Source organism: Eptesicus fuscus, chromosome 18 (genome assembly GCF_027574615.1).
Source record: "Eptesicus fuscus isolate TK198812 chromosome 18, DD_ASM_mEF_20220401, whole genome shotgun sequence".
NCBI lineage: Eukaryota > Metazoa > Chordata > Mammalia > Chiroptera > Vespertilionidae > Eptesicus > Eptesicus fuscus.
The window spans coordinates 18,739,253-18,760,363 of NC_072490.1; the positions used below are offsets into that span (position 1 = coordinate 18,739,253).

A 21,111-nucleotide genomic window follows, 5' to 3' on the forward strand; every position below is an offset into this window, starting at 1 on the left:
ACTTTGGACAAGTGATTTAACCTGTCTGAGGCTTCATTTTCCAAACCCCACAATGGAGATACTAAGTCCCTACTTCATAAGTTATAGACAAGATAGAAGATATGTGTACAGCACTTTGCAATGAGCCGCTAACAATAAGTGCTCTGTGCCATTATCAATTCCTACAATATTTAAGTATATTTGCTAAGACTTAAGTATCATGTCCAGAAAGGTTCTGGTAGAACACACCCTTCAGAGTGTTACATAAGCCACCTAAGCCTGGAACTAAATGGTATCCTCAGAAAATTTCACAGTGGCATTCTCCCGTGCCTTAAGAAAGGAAGAAACACATTGAACTTAGGGTGGATGTCTGTGGATACTGGAGAAAAGTAGTGTGGCTCAGTGGTTGAGCATTGAACTATGAACCAAGAGGTATTGGTTCAATTCCTGGTTAGGGCACATGCCCAGGTTTCGGGCTCAGTCCCCAGTAGGGGGCATGCAGGAGGCAGCTGATCAGTGATTCTCTATCATTGATGTTTCTCTCTCTCTCCCCCTCTTCTTTCCTCTCTGAAATCAATTGAAAAAAAAAAATTTTTTTTAAAGAAAAAGAGTATGATGAAAGGAAAAACCCTAATGCAATGAGTTGTGGGGAAAATGTGATAGAGAACCTGAAATTTTCTACTCACAAATGTACTTTTTTTTTTACATATATTTTTATTGATTTCAGAGAGGAAGGGAGAGGGCGAGAGAGATAGAAACATCAATGATGAGAGAGAATCATTGGATGGCTGCCTCCTGCACGCCTCACACTGGGAATCAAGCCTGCAACCCAGGCATGTGCCCTGACCGGGAATCGAACCGTGACCTCCTGGTATATAGGTCAACGCTCAACCACTGAGCTACACCGGCCGGACTCCCCATGTACTGTTGTTTCAAGGACGATCTGAGCTGATCATGGCTATCTCAAGAGTTAAAAACAAGAACTAAACTAAATCTCTAAAGGCAGTTATATTCGTTTAATTACTAAATGATTAAATTATGACACCAAAGTATTGCAAGTAAGTTTCCAGCTCTTTTATTCTCCATTAAAAAGTACAGCAAATCTCCTCATAGCTTAATTTAGCAGCATAATTATGACACTCTATGAAATGAAATAACATAACTTATTTATATTATTACTCAATGTTTAGAAAGATAAAAGCAAACACTAGATTTTTCCCATTAGCCTCTTTTCCTTGAATAAATGCCAAAAAAAAAAAAAGATGTTAACTCTGTAGTCCTGTGACATCTTCTTCAGTTCAGATTTAGAATTCTTTAGATTCACTTTGATCCAACTGTCCTATATGTGTATAAATAGAGCTACAGGCCCAAAACAATCCATCACAGCTCTGTGGACATGAGATTCTGGAGTCATGTATTTCTAGAAAACATGAAACTGTTGTCTTGGGTCTTTCTTTTCATGTAGGGTTTCTTTAGAAGAACCATTCAGAAAAATCTCCATCCATCCTATTCCTGTAAATATGAAGGAAAATGTGTCATAGACAAAGTTACACGAAACCAGTGCCAGGAATGTCGCTTTAAAAAATGCATCTATGTTGGCATGGCAACAGATTGTAAGTAATCTTCTTCCTTTGCTTTATATTCAAGGGGTGTTGATTGGGGAAAGGTTTGGCTCAAGGAGATCAGCCAAGCAGAAAATCGAGCAGGAACCCATGTGGACACAGGGGAGACACCTAGCATTCCCGCAGTCATTGCTGGTAGTTCCCACCCAACCCCTCATTTATCAGCTCCTAACTCTCCAGGTCTCCAGCTGACGGGTGAGGGAAAGTGATTAAATTATACCTTCATGCTTGCAAGACTGTTTGCACTACTCTGCCTGCATTGAAGATTATAAATGAGAGGTCTTGTCCATTCACCTTGCTAAGGTCTAATTTTACACACAACATTCATGTGGGGAGAACCACATGGATGACTCCTACTCGTTTTCAAAAGCAGAGACAGGAATTTATTTTGTGGCCATTTTCGGAGACAGGGCACTGGCAGAAAACATCGTGATCAGAAATTTCTGAAGAATGCGAAACTGAGTGCTATTGCAGGAGTCACCCTGCTGTTGGTTGGTGGTTATATTTTTAGCCTTAAAAACATTCCGAGCTGAAGTCTTCCTACCCAGTTTCCAAAGTGCCACAGCATATGGTGGTGAGATTAGCCGCCGTTTGGGTCTCTTCTCCCCACACTGAGGAGGGGATTTACACCATCGGCTTTAATTAATCTAATAATAAAATAAGGACTGTGTCATTCTGAACGTGTGGCTTCTCTTTTGCCAGGCATCAGGGTTAATGATCTCTCCTGGCATAAACTTTTTGCACATCAATGAAGGATTCCAACCTTTAGTTTTAAAAAAAGGAAGGAAGGGGAAAAAATAAAGGAAAGAAAGAAAAAAGGAATGCATCAAGGATTTTATTTTTTCCCCCTTGAAAGAGGAAATCATCATGGCTTATGTTTATGTGACTAACAGGGTTCTTTCCGCTACAACAAAAATATCTGTGGAATGTTCTGGTTTGCCCATTAAAGAAGACAGAATGGGGAGTTTTTAAAAGGAGGAGGGTTGTGTTAGGGTGTTAGGCTGCAAATCCAGGGTTAATCCCACCTCCTGCTGAGTGTATTGTCTTTATCTTTTAAAGGCTTTTAGCCATTGCCAACAATATGCCTGACAAAGGTATATGAAAATGACTGACCTAGAACCAAATACTTAGATGTGTCACTAAAACGAACTGTTATTATTAAGTATCCATTTCATTGTTCTATTGAGAACTTAAAGATATGAATGTTAATGAGGTTTAAAAAAAACTCAGTGTTAACCTAGACTGGGTGGGAATCCATTCTGAGTGCACCTTATTTGCTTGTGAAGTATTATTATAGGAGCTCAGGCTTTAGAATGAGAAAAATTCTTGGAGTCCCAGGTCTGCCACTTACTAACTGTGTGGCCATCAGACTTATCTCTGATTTCCCTTCTGTGAAACGATCACCTACTTTGCAGGTTGTTTGCAGAATCAAATTAGATAATGCGTGTCTGATGCAACCATCCCTGGCACAGTGTATGCATTTGGTAAATGGGGTTATGAGTAAAGCCCCCTCCCTCTTCTCTCTTTAATGAGTGAACTACAATGGCTGAACAGGGCTCATTCATATTTCCCATGCTTGTCAATCCTCACCTGATGTTGGTGATCTAATCAAATCTAGGTGATTATTCTGTTTGCAGACTCGCTGAGCACCTTTGGTTCTCTTCTTCCTTCTGTTTGCTTTTTCCTTTTCCTAGCAGGCCACACCTTCATCAAGAAATGGCCCTAGGACAATGATGTAGGACTGGAGTCACATGTCCTGGGTCTTGTCTTGGCTCTTCCATGAACTTGCTGTGTGACTTTAGGCCAGTGGTGATCTCTCTGGATCAACTTTCTCTTCTGTGGAAGGAAAGAGTTGGACTAGATAATATCTAGGGTTCCTTCTAGTCCCAAAAGACCATAACTCTATATTGGTAAATCTCAGCCTTTCCATTCCACGGATAGTTACTAAGAGTCTGGCAAAATGGGTTTGTTTTGGAAATTAACCACAGAAGTATAGATTTCTTATTTCCCTTCTGCATACGTGACAAAAATCATGGCTGGATTTACTGAGCACTTTTAATACATTGTCACATTGACTACACTGTGAAGTGGATATTATTGATCCCATTTTATATAGGAAGAAATGTAAGCTCAGTGAGCCTAACTAACTTGCCAGAGGTCACACAGCTAGAATGCGGTCGTGTCAGAATTCAAACACAGATCTTTCTAGATGACAAAGCCTGGGCTCCTTTACCACCAATAAGGGTTGACCAGGTAGAGTAATGCAAAGTGAGTACTTGTGAAACCCAAGAGCAGCCTGGCTACATTCCAATTATTCCTTACTAGAGGCCCAGTGCACGAAATTTGTGCACGGGTCGGGTCCCTAGGCCTGGCTGGCAATCAGGGCTGATTGGGGCCTTCAGGCTGCTGGTCGGGGCCTTCCTTCATTCAGCGCATGTCATAGTGAGCAGTCAAACTCCTGGTCGGTCAACTCCCAAGGGGACAATTTGCATATTAGCTTTTTATTATATAGGAAGGGAGCTAATGAGGAGCTGGAGGAAGGGATCATCAATGTCCCATTTATTGCTACAGAACTTTCTTTAACCTCCTAAGTTCTCTTAGTAAGGAAGTCCTTCCTAGGAGCCATTTGGAGGGAGGAAGGGAGTTATAGAAACTGAAAGAGTGAATTCAGATGATTGGCTAGACAGACTCATCTGGGAACCTGTGGGTAGGATAGGTTCGTCCTCTCCCTGCTTTATTTTTATTTAGGGCCACCTTCTGTGTGATTGGGATGCCCAGTGTCCAACCAGCTTTGTTTGGAAAAGCTGGCTAGGCACTGGGAGTTTGGCGCCTGGGCTTATATTGGACAATGGCTAGTCAATGGCAGTGTGCTGCCCAGGGAGAAAACGCCCCAGTGTGACCCACCCTGTGGGCCCCCCCGCCCTCAGCCGTCTGCGCACCAGCGGTCCTGGGACATGCAGTCTGCCACGTGTCTAGGAGTATCTGTGCGTTTGTCTCCCTCTCTCCTCCCAGTGGTACTGGATGACAGCAAGCGGCTGGCAAAGCGGAAGCTGATTGAGGAGAACCGGGAGAAGAGACGGCGGGAGGAGCTGCAGAAATCCATCGGGCACAAGCCGGAGCCCACCGACGAGGAGTGGGAGCTCATCAAAACCGTCACCGAAGCCCACGTGGCCACCAATGCCCAAGGCAGCCACTGGAAGCAGAAGCGGAAATTCCTGGTGAGGCTCCCAGCACAGCTGAATAGCGGCTGCGAGTCGGCACTTTCTGCCTCCTCTCACTTAGTCCTCACAGCCCTGGGGGGTGAGGTGACCAGCCCATCTTACTGAGAAGGACTCTGCAGCACTGAGAAGTCAGGTGATTGCAGAGCCAGGAATGGAATCCAGGTCTCTCTGAGAGCAAGGGTCCCTCCTAGCGCTACTGTTTGTGGGTCCCTAGATTCCAGAGCAGTTCCTAAGGCCACATTATCTGTTTGCTTTTGCTACTAGCCGTGGATTAATTAGTAAACTCATTACCTGCCAGCTTTCCCTTTTATGCTCATTTCTTCCCTCAGATGCCCATTTGCATACATACTTACTCCACTAAGCTCACTCCAAAATATTCCCTTCAGAATAACCCCCAGAACAAAGTATTCCTTATCTCAAATGCATTTTTATGTCAGTAGAAGTCAAAATGTTTAGCTTAAATTCTCTCAAGGCCAGGAAGACCATGGGAAGAGGAAGTAGGGATGGGGGTGAAGAGGGGGCATGTAGAGAAAACAGGACTTTCAAGACCCTTAGAGTATCATTGTTTGATGTTTTTATAAAAGTAACCATTGTGAAAGTCCTTCCCACTCATTTCTCCTTTGAACTTCGCAATACTTTGAGGCTGGAATTACTATCCCATTTTACAGATATGCAAACCAAGCCAAGGCCTTCAGTGGCTCACCCCAATATCATGTTACTAGAAAGTGGCTGAGCCAGGCCCAAGGCCAACTCAGGTCTTCTGCTTCCAAGTCCTGGCCCTCCGCCCACCTCACCAGATGGACTACCCAGCCCACTACCAGTGGTGTTTGACCATCGCAGAGACTGACCCTGCTCTTGGTTTATGACAGGAACCCTTCATGAGTATATCACTGAGCTCCACATCAGACATTCTATGGGTTTATTTTTATCTCCAGGGTACATGAGAGTACCTTTCCACCCGAACAAGAAGGTGTAATGGCATAACTATCCTCCTACCTCAACATCATGGGATTGGTGTGTGTGTGTGTAGGAAATTTGGGGAGAGGGGAATCTTACCCATAATTCACTTTGTTGATGACTTCCACCAACAATGTTAGCAAACATGATTCTAAGAGCTGACATGAAATGTATATTATTTGTAGCTGCTTGATCTACAAATTGCCCCCTCTTGATCCAAATACAAATAACCACTCCTTTAGGCCATTTTTTCCTTAGAGGGGTGCTGGGAGAGATCAGAATGCTTCCACTGTCCCATCTATCTCTCAATGAACTTCATTTCTATCAGCCAATCCCCTTCTGTGCCTGGGATCACTCCTGCATCTCGGGGGAGCGACCATGTTCCATTCAGTATTGTAACCAGGGTCTGCCACATGTGTTGTTGAAATTTGTGGTAGCTCTTTTCCAAGTTGGCTGCCATTAGATTTTTTCCTCCTTGTATACACAGCCCATTCTCCCATGTAGAGGTAGAGTCTATTTTTCTCTCCCCTTGAATCTGGTCTATGATTCCTTTAAAGAATGGATTTGGGAAGAGTAACCACTAAGGCTGTCATAAGAAGCCTGGTAGTTTCCATTTGATTATCTTGGAGGGGGAAGCTCCCTTGTCTCTCTGAGGGAAGCTAAATGCCATGTAAAAAAAAGCCCACCTACCCAGAGAACTGCCATGCTGTGAGGAAGCCCAAGCTAGCCATGTGAAGAGGTTCTCAACCCAGGCACCAGAAATGTGAGTAAAGAAACCTTCAGATGACACCAGCTTCTGGTGCCATATGATGACAATTGTATGAGGGACCCCAAGTGAGAACCAACTACACAACTGAGACCATCAACCCCCACAACTCTGAGAGAGAGTAAAAATGTGTTGTTTTTAAGCCACTAAGTCTTGGGATAGTTTGTTACGCAGCAATGGATAACCAGAACAGAACTCAATAAATATTTATTAAATAGAACATACAGTTCCACCAGCCCATCCTCAGAGACAGTACAATTAAGCCATGTCTCAGCCAGGTTACAAATACATATTTACAAATATTCCTTGCAGAAGGATGACCTCGATTGAGTACTTATGCTCAGGATGAAATTTTCACTCTTTTTGGTTGGTGAATTACTCCTGCAAGGACATTAGGAATCCTTCATTAAAGTCAGCTTTGCTAAATGGCATTCATGTCCTGAATAGGCTTCTACACATTAGGATTTGTGTCTTCTATGTAGTAAGACCCCTTTTTTTTTGCTTGCAACACTGCTATGCATGTTATTTCATTTATTTTCATGTGATAATGGCTCATCTTGCTCTGAAATAGAATTTGAGGAAGCCTATTATGCTAATAATAGTATAGTAATGTATCAAAAGGGATTAAAATATATTGTCACAAAAGCTAGAAGTATTCATTTATCTGAAATGGGTAAGTAACTTACTCCCCCAAAAGAGTTTCTTCATCGTTTTTTATCCTAAGACCAGGACTCAGGTCAGAAATAGAGAGACTGGTGATTTCACCTGGGTTTCAAATCCACATTTGTGCTGAGAAATAAGAGTCATTGGCAAATAAGCACTTTTGCAAAAGCCATGCAGATTTTCCTAATTCTAAAGCCACACTGTACAACTGTTTCCAAAAACACTTCCATCAGATAATTTTCTAGTTTTCTCCATCCACTCAAATGCTCAATTTAATCACCAATAATTTGCAAGTGATGACAGTGATGGTGAGGAGTCCATGTGGACTGAGATGGGAACAAGAAGTCTCTGGTGCCAGACAAGGGAAAGCAGTGTCTCCCCACCAAGGGTACCTCACTTTTACCCCTCCCAGGGGGCAGTGAAATGTTTGGTTTGGAGTGAACCCTCCATACCAACAACATTGTTGTCTATTGGCATTGTGTTATTATTGTGTGTCTACATGTGCTATTATTCTGACCCCTTAGTTCCCATGCAAAGGGATGGCTTTGAATGGATTTTTCACCCAAGTATAAAATGTGACCATCAGAACCAGGGTCTGCCTGCCCTGCTTTTCCCCTGGCAAAAGTACTGTCTGATTTCTCACATTCTTCAATGGGGTAGCCTTGAAAAAGGAACATGAGCAAAAGGTTCAAACAGGATGAATGACTTGGCTATATGTGGTCTGTGTGGACAGATCATAAGACAAGTGAAATCAACTCAGGAAGGCTTCTATCACCCAAGCAGGAAGCACTGATGACAACGAAGATACATGGAGGCCACACCATGGCAGGCACCGAATGCCAGGCTAGGGAGCTAGACAGCTCCCGTGGGCATTGGGAGCACAACCACCTGGGGGCTTGCTACAATGCTGACTCTGCACAGTTGGGTCAGAGGAGAGAGCTAAGATTCCGTATTTCTAAGAAGTCCCCCAGTGACACCCAGGCTGCTACACCACCCTGTGAGCAGCAAGACCATGGCTTGTTCTTAGGCAAGTGAATAGCAGAGAAGTGCCCTCGGGACATTGAATACTAGTAAAATCCCCCCTCTGCCTGAGGGTGTGCCAAGTTTGCATGGCTCAGTTCCTATAGGCAGTCTAGGACCTCCTCAGCCTGCTGTGACCTCCTCCAACTGGAGTCTGTAAGCAGACAGGATGCTGAGCCCCAGCTGGGTGGGAAACAAGAGTGAATCCACAGGGTGCTGTCTGCTGGGGCTCCCGCACCCCCGCTCCCTTACTGCCCACGCTGAGCCCACCTCGCACACAAAGACACTCATCGGAATGTGCAGCACTCTGAAAATGCCCTAGAATGTATGTCACCTGGTGTGAGTATACACCCTTTGTGCTTTCAGAGGTAGAGCCCAAATTCCTCTTCTCTCTCTCTCTCTCTCTCTCTCTTTCTCTTTCACACACACACACACACACACACACACACACACACACACACACACACACTCCAATCCTGTGAACAGTATCACTGAGGCCTGTTACAGCAATGGCCAAGACATATATCCTTGCTCAGAGACATACAGGGACAACTCTACACTTTGTTAATAAACTGGGTGAAAACTGCAAACTGTACAGATTGGCTGTCCAGAAGAGATTTTTCTTCCACATCAGAAGTAGGATAAAGGTTCTTCAACTTCATCACTTAACTCTTTCTTGTCTCTCCTCCTTAGCCAGAAGATATCGGACAAGCACCGATAGTCAATGCCCCAGAAGGTGGAAAGGTTGACTTGGAAGCCTTCAGCCATTTTACAAAAATCATCACACCAGCAATTACCAGAGTGGTGGATTTTGCCAAAAAGTTGCCTATGTTTTGTGAGGTGAGGAATGATGGTTTTTCTTCTGTATTTTTTTTTTCATTGTAGTTTCACCAATTTCCAGGAATACTGAGTATTATTTATAATTTAATATTACCTAGTAGGGATAGTCCTATGCAAGTAATGTCAGTTCAAAATGAAACTGCACTCTTTCATTTATATTTTCCCACCCTCTCTACTCAGTCATCATTCATTAGCTTCTCCACGTGAGGTCGATGAAGATCCTATTCATCCACCCAAATTCAGGCAAAGGAAAAGATGATAGCAATACTTGCATTTATTCAGTACCTACGACGTCCTAGTTACCATGCTCAAGTATGCCTACATTAAATACAATTCTTGTAACAGATCTGCAGGGTGGTTTAATTAACCCCATTTCACAGATGGGGAACTTTGAGGTCGAAGTGATTAACTTATCTATATGTGGGGCAATGGTTTGAGTCTTAGTCTATATTCTTTTAGCTATATACCCCAGCAAGATGGCTATATGGTTGCCTTTTAATCCTCAAGAATAGAGGAGGATTCTTACAGAGCAAAGATTTTAAGATCTCCTTAAGTCCTCCCTCTTTCCTTAAGCTCACCTTTCTTGGCCCATCTTCAGGGCACCTTGAGGAGCTCACCTACCAAATGTCATAGACTTGCCCTGTGGGACACTCATCCCTAACGTTAGCAGTTCTGCCCTGTGGTAGCTGAGAGCATGGGTTCTGCAGTCAACTGTATGTGCAAGAATCCTTGATGAGTTATTAAATGTCTTCAAACCTTGGTCATCTCATCTTTTTTTTTTTTAATATGTATTTTTATTGATTTCAGAGAGGAAGGGAGAGGGAGAGAGAGAGAGAAACATCAATGATGAGATAAAATCATTGATTGGCTGCCTCCTGCATGCCCCCTACTGGGGATAGAGCCCATAACCCCAGGCATGTGCCCTTTACTGGAATTGAACCTGAGACCCTTCAGTCTGCAGGCTGGCGCTCTATCCACTGAGCCAGATCAGTTAGGGCTGGTCATCTCATCTTTAATGAGAATCATAATAGGATCTACCTCTTAGAAGTGTTGAGAGGTTGATATGGGATAGTTGGTGCTTTGATAGTGCCTGGTCATAAGTATTCCATAATTTTAGCTGTTAATATTATTATTATTTCATTCATTACATTACCATCTTGCCTCTACCTTCTTTTTTGAATCAAGTGGGGTTGTGTTTTCTGGAAAATTTTTCCTTTGAAAAACCCCATCAGGTGCCAATCCATTGCTCTTCACATCTCCAAGGGGACCCAGAAGAATACCAGATAGAGAGGACCACATAGTGCTGTGAGCCTCTCACCCAAGCCACTGAGTAATACATGAATCTAGTTTCACCTAGAAAGAAGCTGAGTTTCCTCACAGGGAATGACTCTGCCCCACCTTGGCTCGCAGCCCATTTGTGTTCTTGAGTTTGTAATAATGGAAGCCCAGCTGGAGTCTGACAGACCTCAGACATGATGGAGACACTTCTCATTGCCAATTTCTGAGCCTCCACAGAAGCCATACCCAGAAGGACAAAGCAATGGGCTCCAGGATGCAGGTGTCTGACCCCCAGACCCAGCTGAGAGAGAGTGTGCCTCCCTCTTATCCCAGCTGCACTGAGGTGGGGGCCGGTGAGTCCTGGAGAAGGAATCTGACTTATATCCATATTTGGTGTGGAGCATTCATGCCTCTGTTTTTTTTAATTAACACATTAATTTTAGAGAATATTACAAAAATAATACATATTCATTGGAGATTTATACAGCATGATAAAGGCAAAGGTTCACAGTAATACCACCAAGAGATAAAATGCTGACATTTTGGAGCCTATTTTAGTCTTTTTCAAATAAATAAATATATACATATATGTGTGTGTGTATAATATATGTATTATACTAGTATATATTATTTTTATTATATATGTATTATATATATATTTACACACACATAATATATATACTTTCATTCTGCAGTAAAAGCTAAGCAATTTGAAATTATATGGTAAAGTAACTAGGTTGAGTTAGTAAAAAATATGCAATACCCAGTGTTTTAAATGTAATTTAGTTTTATATAATAAATTGAACTTTGGGTGTTGCCAAGAGTATTTCCCAAAAAGAATTTGTACTTGCTTAATGAAGAGATAGAGATTATGTGTAATTTATATTTCCCTTGTTTATGGAAACCCAGTCCCATCCAGAGTACTTCAAAGAGAATGTTCTCTTCTCTTGGCACTGGATTCTGACAGATAGCTTCAAATCCTAGCCTCGCTCATAAAACTTTCATGCGACCACCCCTTGCATATTCCTCAACCTCTCAGTGCCTGGATTTCCACATCCATAGATAAAATTGGAAGCAGAATATGTAGCTCACTGCACTGCTGTGAAAATTCAATAAGGTGGTGCACATAATCTTGGTATGACATCCAATTCATCAAAAACAAATAAAAAATTCACAGTAATTAATAGTCTTTCAAACTATTTTGATAAGGATATTTAATTAATTGTTCTCCCTATTCAGAAAATACAACTCTGATTTTTAAAAATTATTTTATTTTTCTTAGCAAAATTCTTTTGTAAAGTTTGTTACTAATGTTATTACATTGTCACAAATCCTGATTCATAAAGCAGCCAAATTAGCTAGAAAAGAGATCTCCACATTGACGGAGAGATACAGCGTGTGGAGCAATTCTGGTGCCATAAGCACTAAGACTATAACCCTAGGAGCCAGAAGTCTGAATGCTGGCCTCACCTCTGCCCCTAACTCACTGGGTGGCCTTGGGCAAAGCTTTTACATCTCTGGGCCTCATGGGTAATAGGCATCTGTAAGGGACTGTCTAGTCCAGTGCTTTTGAAGAGACTCAAGGAACAAACTTGCTTCAGAAAACAAAGAGCACAGTTGCCAGCTAAGCATAGAGTCATCTGTTGATTCCTGGAGCTATAAGTCAAAAGTGTTGGCAAATTTAACATAAGCACAGCTCTCAAGCAGTTAGTTGGGTTATAATACAAACTCCAGAGTAAGGAGATAAAAGCAGTTTCACTCAACTGCTTAATACCAGTTTGGAGATCTGTATCTTTCGCCAAAGAAATGCAAACTCCTGAGATTAAAGTCAGTGTGAAGACTATGACCCACTTGATTGTTGCAAGTCTGGAGCCAAGTAGGAAGGGGAAAGCCACAAAGTCCACGTGCTCAAAGAGTTTAGGGCGAGTGTCCATCACAGGAAGCCGTTATGATACCGCATGTTGCTCTTGACTAACCTTTGTCCACTTGTTCTTTGCTGACGTGGGCTGGTTCTTTTCAGCTGCCATGTGAAGACCAGATAATCCTCCTCAAAGGCTGCTGCATGGAGATCATGTCCCTTCGCGCTGCTGTGCGCTATGACCCAGAAAGTGAGACTTTAACCCTGAACGGGGAGATGGCAGTGACACGGGGCCAGCTGAAAAATGGGGGTCTTGGGGTGGTGTCGGATGCCATCTTTGACCTGGGCATGTCGCTGTCTTCTTTCAACCTGGATGACACTGAAGTAGCTCTCCTTCAGGCGGTCCTGCTGATGTCTTCAGGTGAGTGTGCCCAGGCACATTACTGGGTGTCAAGGGAGTTTTGGTGCTAATTCAAATCACCTGATGAGTTTTTAATCCCTCTTTAAGCTTCAGAATTATAGCTCACTGGGGCCCTCAGTCCTTCAGTAGAAATAAAACATAGCTTTTCTAAGAACTCCCTATGTGGTCTTGAGGGAATCCCAGCTTCTCTGGGCTTCAGTATCCTTTAAAAATAAAGAAACTGAACTATATAAGTGGAATTATATTCCTGGAGAGGGGGTTCAAGGAAATCTTTTAGCTGAGGTTTCTGTGATACAAGGACAGTTTTAACTAATGCGAAATCATAGTGAGGAAGTTATTTCTTTCTGATAGCTCCTAAATGTGGCAGAAAGAGAGATTCGGTTTGCTGCTGGTCTGTCACCTAACACTAGCTAACCTCCCTTTTAAAAAAAAAAAATCCTCACCCAAGGACATGCTTAGAGAGAGGAAGGAGAGAGGCAGGGGGAGGGAAGACAGACAGACAGACAGACATCAATGTGAGAGAGATTGACTGGTTGCCTTCTGTATGCTCCCTAACTGGGATTGAACCCACAACCCAGGCATGTGCCCAGACAGGGAGTCGAACCGGCAACCTTTCAGTACGTAGGATGATGCTCAACCAACTGAGCCACTCTGGCCAGGCTAACCTCCCTTTTCAAGAAAGAGAGAGCAGATCTCAGGAACAATTTGAGCAACAACCTTTAGCTAAAATGTAAGGTTTTTACCATGCATTTATTTTTGTGGTTATCATCTATTATGGCAAATGGATTTTTAATTGAATTTATTAGGGTGACATCCTATATAATAAAACCCTAATATGCAAATCGACCAAAGGGCAGAACGAACGGCAGAACGACCGGTCACTATGACACACACTGACCACCAGGGGGCAGACGCTCAATGCAGGAGCTGCTCCCTGGTGGTCAGTGTGCTCCCACGGGGGGGAGCATCACTCAGCCAGAAGCCGGGCTCACAGCTGGCGAGTACAGCGGCAGTAGCGGGAGCCTCTCCTGCCTCCGCTACAGGCAGGCAGTAAGGAGTGAGGGATCCCGGACTGCGAGAGCCCCAGACTGTGAGGAGGACATCCCCCAAGGGGTCCCGGACTGAGAGAGGGTGCAGGCCAGGCTGAGGAACCCTCCCCCCCATTGCCCCTTGCCTCAGTGAGTGCACTGGGCCTCTAGTTGGTTAATAAAATTATATAGGTTTCAGATGTGCATCATCTATATATTGTGTGTTCACCACCCCAAGCCAAGTCTCCATTAATCCCCCCTATACCCTCTTCTACCTCCAGCAAATGGATTTTTGTTTAATGAATAATATGAAGTTTCCTCTTTAGTAAGTCAATTTAACAGATTGAGTAAATAATCTAAGCAAGGTAGATAAAGGGAGTACTAATATGTGGGAATGGCAAAAATTGTGAATGTAACTCCAAATTCTATCGAACACCTAACTGAATGATTCTTCCCAATTCTGCCTGCCTGACAGCCATGTGACATAATAACTTTAAAGTCTTCCCCATCCGAATGACCTGGGCACTTTTCATTAATGCTGCCAGGCCCAGGAAAATGTTACAAAACACTTTACCTTTGGCCACTGACAGCTACACATCAGTGCTCTGAAGCTCCAGTTCCTCTCAGAATTGTCTTCTAAGCCCCATTGCTTTGTTTGGCATTTCAGTTACACAAAACCTTAGGCCTTTTCTTCAAAGACCTTTCTAAGAGCTACTACGAGCTACCAAGTTCCTTGGTCCTACACTACTAAACAGAAAGCTAAAATGGAAATGACCTGAAAGACATATCTTTGAGAAATTTTGTCTCAGATAGTTAAAAATAGTCTTTGACCTTTAAAAATGTTTCTCTTTTCATAAACAGGTTTAGTACAACTTGAGCATCATCCAAATGTCCTTTCATCTTCTTCTCCATCATTTATGGGACCACCTTATCTTTATGTCTCATCAAGAGACAGCGTTTGATCCCACAAAACCCAGGTTATCCCTTTAAAGGAATACATCAGAGCAATATTGTGTTGAGTTTCTATTTGGATCAAAAATTAAAGGATCCTGTGGAGAATTCTTCTGGCACATTCAAAGGAAAAGAGAAGACAGGGAAACAGGAGAGAGAGGGAGTGAGTAGATCCATAGAGTAGCAACATCAAATATGAAGGAGGAAAACAAAATAAGAATGCACAAATTGCAATTTGAGCTGAATAGGGGATTCCAAAAGCCCATATATTTTTAGACTCAGAAGGGTGAGTTGAGCCATTTGCCCTAATCTTTTCTTTCGGATTAAGCAGAACTTTATATAGATTTTTACTAATACCGATTCTTCGATCACTGAACAATTGGAGTGTGAATTTATATGATTGGAGCTACAAAAAGCAAGCTGAGGAGACCTGATCAAGGGAGGATAGGCTTCCTGGAGCTATCTGAGGAATTCATCCAGGTTTATAAATTACTTTTGTAATTCAAGTGTTTGCAGCCTAGACATTCCACAGTCACCCAGCCCCCTTGTGACATCTCTTTATCACTCCCGAGAAAATGCCTTGAGTCCCCTCCCACAGCAGTGGGGAGAGTGCCCGGTCCTTACATGCTCTTGGTCTCCTCTCGTTCCAACTTCGCTCTATCACTCTTCTCTGCACAGGCAACTCTGGATGGCTCACATCCCCTTTTCTCTTCATTTTAACCCCCACCCCCACCCCCACAGCACCCCCAACACAAGGCAGCTACCGGTGGAACTTTTACTGACATATAAGGGAAGGGAAGGAGTAGTTCACCACAGCCTGGCAAACAATTAAAATTGGATCTTGTGCTTCTTTGTTGTCACAGGATTTTCTCATTGTCCAACACGCCTCCTTTGGCATCCAGGCCCCCCGTTTCCGGTTTGTCTGTTCTGTGCATGTCCATGCTCATCCCCCTCTTTCTCCCAGGGAGCCACTGGAAACTCAAAACTGTTCCCTTGGTATGCTTTGTCTGTCAGCTCTCTAGGTGAGGGTTCTCCTTCTAGACCCTGCGAGGAAGGTATTGCCATTCACACCCATGGAGGGGACTGTCTAAACCAGAGGTAATGAGCAGCACACAGCATTGGTCCCCTTCATAGCAATTAGGCCACGTTCTGGTATTTTGGTGCCCGATGCCCCAGAGTTCATGTGGCACCCATGCTCGCTCCTAGGAGTTGGAAGGTCCTCAGATCTGCCCCCTCTCACATTAAAGGGCTGAATCAGGCAAGGCAGTCCCTCTCTTTCCCACCCTCTGAATTAACATCCATCTTCTTTCGCCCCCTCAGATCGCCCAGGGCTCGCCTGCGTTGAGAGAATAGAAAAATACCAAGATAGTTTCCTGCTGGCCTTTGAACACTATATCAATTACCGAAAACACCACGTGACACACTTTTGGCCAAAACTCCTGATGAAGGTGACAGACCTGCGGATGATTGGAGCCTGCCATGCCAGCCGCTTCCTGCACATGAAGGTGGAATGCCCCACGGAACTCTTCCCCCCGTTGTTCTTGGAAGTGTTTGAGGATTAGACTGGCTGACTTCCTTCTCATAATTCCTACAGCACTACTGGGTGTCATTTCATTCCATTGCCTAGATCTTTTTTGTTTGTTCCTCTGTTTCTTTGTGTTGGGAGGGATTGTAAAGGGAGCTAGTCCTTGGCGTAGACATGGATGAAATTGCCCCTTGAATGCGGGTACTTGCAACTATTGCATTTTGTTCTCCAGTCCTTTGATGTGAATGCTTTGATGTTTTTACAGCTATGGAGGTGGGGTGGGGACCATCATTAATTCACCAGCACCAAGCCACCACCAGCTCCCATTTGTCCCTGGTCAGAGACTCAAGCAAGCAAAACGGCACAGCAGAAGACTAAAGAAGCCTTAAAACCAAGATCATGTGTTCGTCTTGATCCAATTCGGACTTTTGCAGGGCTCAAGTCGGCAGGACACAGACCATCTTTGGTTAGATGTGGCTTCCAGCTTTCTAAGGAAAGGTCTGGACAAGTTTTGTTCATTCTAGAGCATGCTGTCTTCAGCACTCTTCATTCTCTCCTGGCAGCCTAACTTGGAATGTATAGAAATATTTGTTCCCCCAAATCAACTGTTCTTTCACTGGAATTTTTATAATCTTATCATTTAATTCAAGTTATTCAAGGCATGACTCAAAGCCATGCAGGTACTTGACTGATTGAGAGCAACATGGAAAATCATTTTCTTCAGCGAGCTCAAAGAAATTAGAAATTTTTGTCAGTGACTCAAGAGTTTCCAAAAATTCACATGTTATTACCTCATAATAGGAAGGCGTCTTTACAGTTAAGGCTCAGAGAACATTTCCACAGAAATTAGGCCTATTTACAGCTGTCATTTTTCAATGACATCTAATCCATCCTTTCTCAAACTCCTAAAGTTATTAATCCTGACTGCATCTTTGCTGTGCTGACAACAGATCTCCCTATGGATTACATATTCTAATCAAGGAGAGATAATGAGCTGAAATTGGAGTCTTGTGGAGGACTTCTGAGGAGAGACTAGTGCAGTTACATTCCAAGTTGAAGGAAGCACAGTGATCTGAGAGCACTCTTCATGGACTGATGGTTTGAGGATGCTCCTTCTAGTCTTGAATCCTCAAGTTCTTTGCTCTACTCACAAAAATGTTTCCTAGTCTCCTTTTCCCTCTGACTCTGTGGCTTGACTATCTCTAAACAAAGACTGGTCCAGCCACTGACGCCTCCCGGACCCTGTTAAAGAATTGCCCTAAGGGATATTCAACAGAAAATGCCCACAGATCATGTACATGAACCCTCACTCACCTTCCCCACCTATCTCACCTCCCCGATAACAAACATTGGAGTAGCTTATACCCAGAAAACAAGTGGTAACATTGCCTCATCACTTCAGCGTCAGAAGATGGGCAAAGAATGTACCCATGCAATTGAATGTATCTCATTCTTCACTGGCATAGTAGATAACACTATTTTTTAGCCTGCCTTGTACTGCCTTATCCTGGAAATCCTGGGGACAATAAGCCATATCAGTGAGATTTACCTAAAAACAAAGGAATGAAAGTCACTGTGAAAACCAAGTCAGATCATTTTTTTTAACTGGCCCAGAAGTCAGGGTGTCAGAGTTCTAGCTTGAGCTCTGTCAACTGACAGATTTGTGACCTTGTTAGATTTGGGTCTTGGTTTTCTCACCTTGGCTCCTGGTGAATAAGTCATAAACTCTAAATTCCTTCGAATCCCTAATACTCTACTCATTTCAGGGGAGAAAAATCTGGGTCTTTTGATAGTTTCCTTCATATTCAAATTTCTACCTTAATTAGACAAAAATTATGGCCCTCCTAACAGATACGGAAATATTTGGTATCGATTCAAAATAAGAATTTGACACACTACTCGTCAACTCTGTAGAGAAAGGCAGGACGGCCTTGGAAACACAAGAGGAACGGCATTGAATATCCCAAGAGTGACTGGAAATAATCTGAGAGGAAACGTGTGTGCTTAATGCACTAGAGCAATTACACTGGCTTCTGGGGGGAAGGAAACCAGAACATCGCTGTGGAACTTGCTAACCACGGAAAAGAAGTAGGTGAAGAGAATGAAAGTGTAAACATGAAGGTCACGGGCAGACTACCTGCTTTGACTTTATCTACAGAAAGTAAGGTTTTGTTCCCTCTGGGCAGCCTCTAGCCAGTCTCCTTAAGTCTTTGCTTTATTAACATCTCAGCTCCCTCTGTTGACTCTGAAACATAACCCCTTAGTCACCTTCTAGCTCCAGGCTTACCTCTGAGCTTTGTGGTGTGGGGCAGATTTCCCTGAGAAGGCATTGAGAGGGAGGCAAGCAGGTGGGGTACGGGAAGGTTCACAGACTCCTTGGGCATCCAGCCTTCCCAGGAAGGTCTCCTCATTCTGTTTGACAGAGATTCCCCCACATATTAGACACACCCAGATTCAAATATAAGTACAGAGCCTGACCTCAAGCAAAATTGGAATGCTTTGTGGATTAACCATGATTGGACATTGGCCAAATGATACAGTACATCTACAGTAATCCAGACAGCCCCAAGTAAATTTACGTTTGATCCTCAGCCTCTTAAATGATTGCCTTAAACAGGCACACCACTGATCTAGTACTCTTGTTTATGCTAAGGAGGACAAGCCTTAACGCACTTCAGGTAGAAAGGAAAGGCTGTGAGAACTCAAAGGATCATGACCCTACTGGTCAAAGTGGCTCGTTTCTTCTGTAACTGATTTAGGAACTTAGTGCATCTCAAGACTCCATCTCATAAAACTCACTTAGGAGGGATTTGCTCTGGATTTTTTTTAAACACTTTTTTATACAGTCCAGACTGTCGAATCAAGTGTGGACCTGATCGAGAAACCCCTCACAGTGGGGAGACATCCCAGTAGGGGCGACCACCGTACAACTGGGATTCTTATTTATAAATCACTTAACTTTTGGGGATGAGTGAGGTGTGTGGGTATGTGTGTGTATGTGTATGTGTGTGTGTGTGTTACCTTCAAGTGTACTTTGCTCTTCAACTTAGATGTGCAGTATTTTCAGAAATAGTGAGAAAAGTAAGATCTTTTCCTCTTTACGATTCTGCTCAACACACCATGTGCCACCTCGGAGCTTTTTCTAGTCAAATGAGCCTCTGTCTTCAATGACGCGCTTTGCCGTGTTGATGCCTCAGCCCAGCGCCGTGTCCCCTCACCTGGGTCCCAGCGACACCTCTTCGGTCTGCAGCGCTGTCATCGGGGTGGACCACCAGGCTTGGCTCTGCTCTGGCAACGCCATTCTTGCGGCTCTCCCCTGAACAGGTGCGCAGCCCTTGGCCCCTCCTCAACACTAAGCCCCCCCCCCCCGCCCCCCCAGACTCAGCCTCCACGGAACTGCTGAGCGCCCTCCAGGCATGTCATCGTCGGTGATACATTCTTATTCTGTGGAACTCTAACCTATCCGTGTCATGTTGACCTTTTGCTGCATGAGTCATAAATTATGAAATCAGTCTGATGGTTTTTGAAATGTAGCCAGCATTTGTAAGGCTAAACCTTTTTCATCAACTGAATTTACGTGAGTCAGCAAGCCGCAGCTCCTCTCCAAAAGGATGCTCACGGCCATCTGAATCTCTGCCCTTTCCAAAGGCTATGGCATCAGGTTCTCAAATAAGCTCGTAACTTTTCCTGTTATTTTAATAATATGGAAATAGTAGCATAGTGTTTCTTTTGATAGTGATAGACTATAATCCATATTTAAATTTTATAGAGAAGAAATTTTATTGTACTGTGATGTAGATATTTATTATCCAGGTAAGGATTTGCCCGGTGTGTATTTTTTACAATTGAAACGTTTTACTTTAATCTTAAAAAAAAAAATACATTAAAAACATGCGCAAAAAAAAAAAAAGGACTAGGGGGGAAAAAGGTTTGGCCTTATCACAGAATTTTTACTGTGCTGTATAAATGTTTTCAAATGCAAAACGTGTGCATTTCCAGTGTGTGTCCACATTAATGAATGCCGCCTTCAAAAGCAATATCGTGCAGGTAAAACGCTGTTTGTGGCTTTCTGTTGCACAGTTCGAACTGACCCACCTTATGCACAAGACAATCAAACATAAGTCTGTCCTCCTCAGGATTCAGATAATACTCAAGTAAATTACGGAGCACAATGTAAGGCAAAGGAAGACTATTTAATTACACATGTACTGTTGGAACAGAAGATATCAGGGCGTGAATAGGCTGACATTGCCCCATTTTTCTTTGGGTTTTCCCAGTTAACTTCACATTTTCATTCAATTATAGAGCCAAATTGGATCTCTATGCTTTTTTCAGAGAAAACACTCTCCCCCCCTCCCCATCATGTTTTCATGTCCCGAGAAGCAGAAAAATGCTACAGAATAGGAAGAGATTGACGGTCATCAGAAGATCTGTGTGTTGCAAACAGTGTTAAGCGATATTGCTAGATTGGTAATATTTTTTTTTTCAGCCTAAAACTGTTGAAATCTGTGATCAAAATGTTTTAAACTATCCAAAAAGAAAATTTGTATATTTGGGAAAAATGGATTTTTACATAGCTTTTGTATGCAGATATTAAATTGTAATTATGAATATAGTGGGCATAGATAAAGTCATAAGCTTCAATTCTAAAAAAAAGAAGAAAAAAAAAGCTTATAATGGATATATTTTCCTGTCTCTTTCTTTAAATATTATGTTCTAACCAGGCCCAGTATTGCCTACCCTTCTCATCTCCACTGCTTCCAAAGGGAGGGAAATGGGGATGGAACAACATTTGTTTCATAAACAACTACTAGAATAAGCAAATTTCCTTGGGAAGAGGGTATTGCGGGGGGGGGGGGGGGCAGGAAAGAGAGAAGTAAAAGTCTCATGGGAGAGGGCCACAGAGATGGAATGAGGAGGGAAGACTTAACTTTTTGTAGCTCAAAGACTATATTCATCTTATCTCAAAATGTCTCAGAATA

General features: G+C 43.0%; 1 protein-coding gene across 7 annotated transcripts in view; it reads left to right on the top strand.

Annotated features, from left to right (window-relative positions):
* Positions 1-20,816, top strand: part of THRB (thyroid hormone receptor beta) — a 292,618-nt gene extending 271,802 nt beyond the window's left edge. For all 7 annotated transcript variants that reach the window (XM_054708075.1, XM_028129998.2, XM_054708074.1 and 4 more), the window contains 5 exons: positions 1,445-1,592; positions 4,614-4,819; positions 8,922-9,068; positions 12,367-12,625; positions 15,925-20,816. In XM_054708075.1, coding sequence (XP_054564050.1) covers positions 1,445-1,592; positions 4,614-4,819; positions 8,922-9,068; positions 12,367-12,625; positions 15,925-16,166 — 1,002 coding nt within the window. In that variant the 3' untranslated portion in view covers positions 16,167-20,816. The remainder of the gene's footprint in view (positions 1-1,444; positions 1,593-4,613; positions 4,820-8,921; positions 9,069-12,366; positions 12,626-15,924) is intronic.
* The last annotated feature ends 295 nt before the right edge of the window (positions 20,817-21,111 follow it).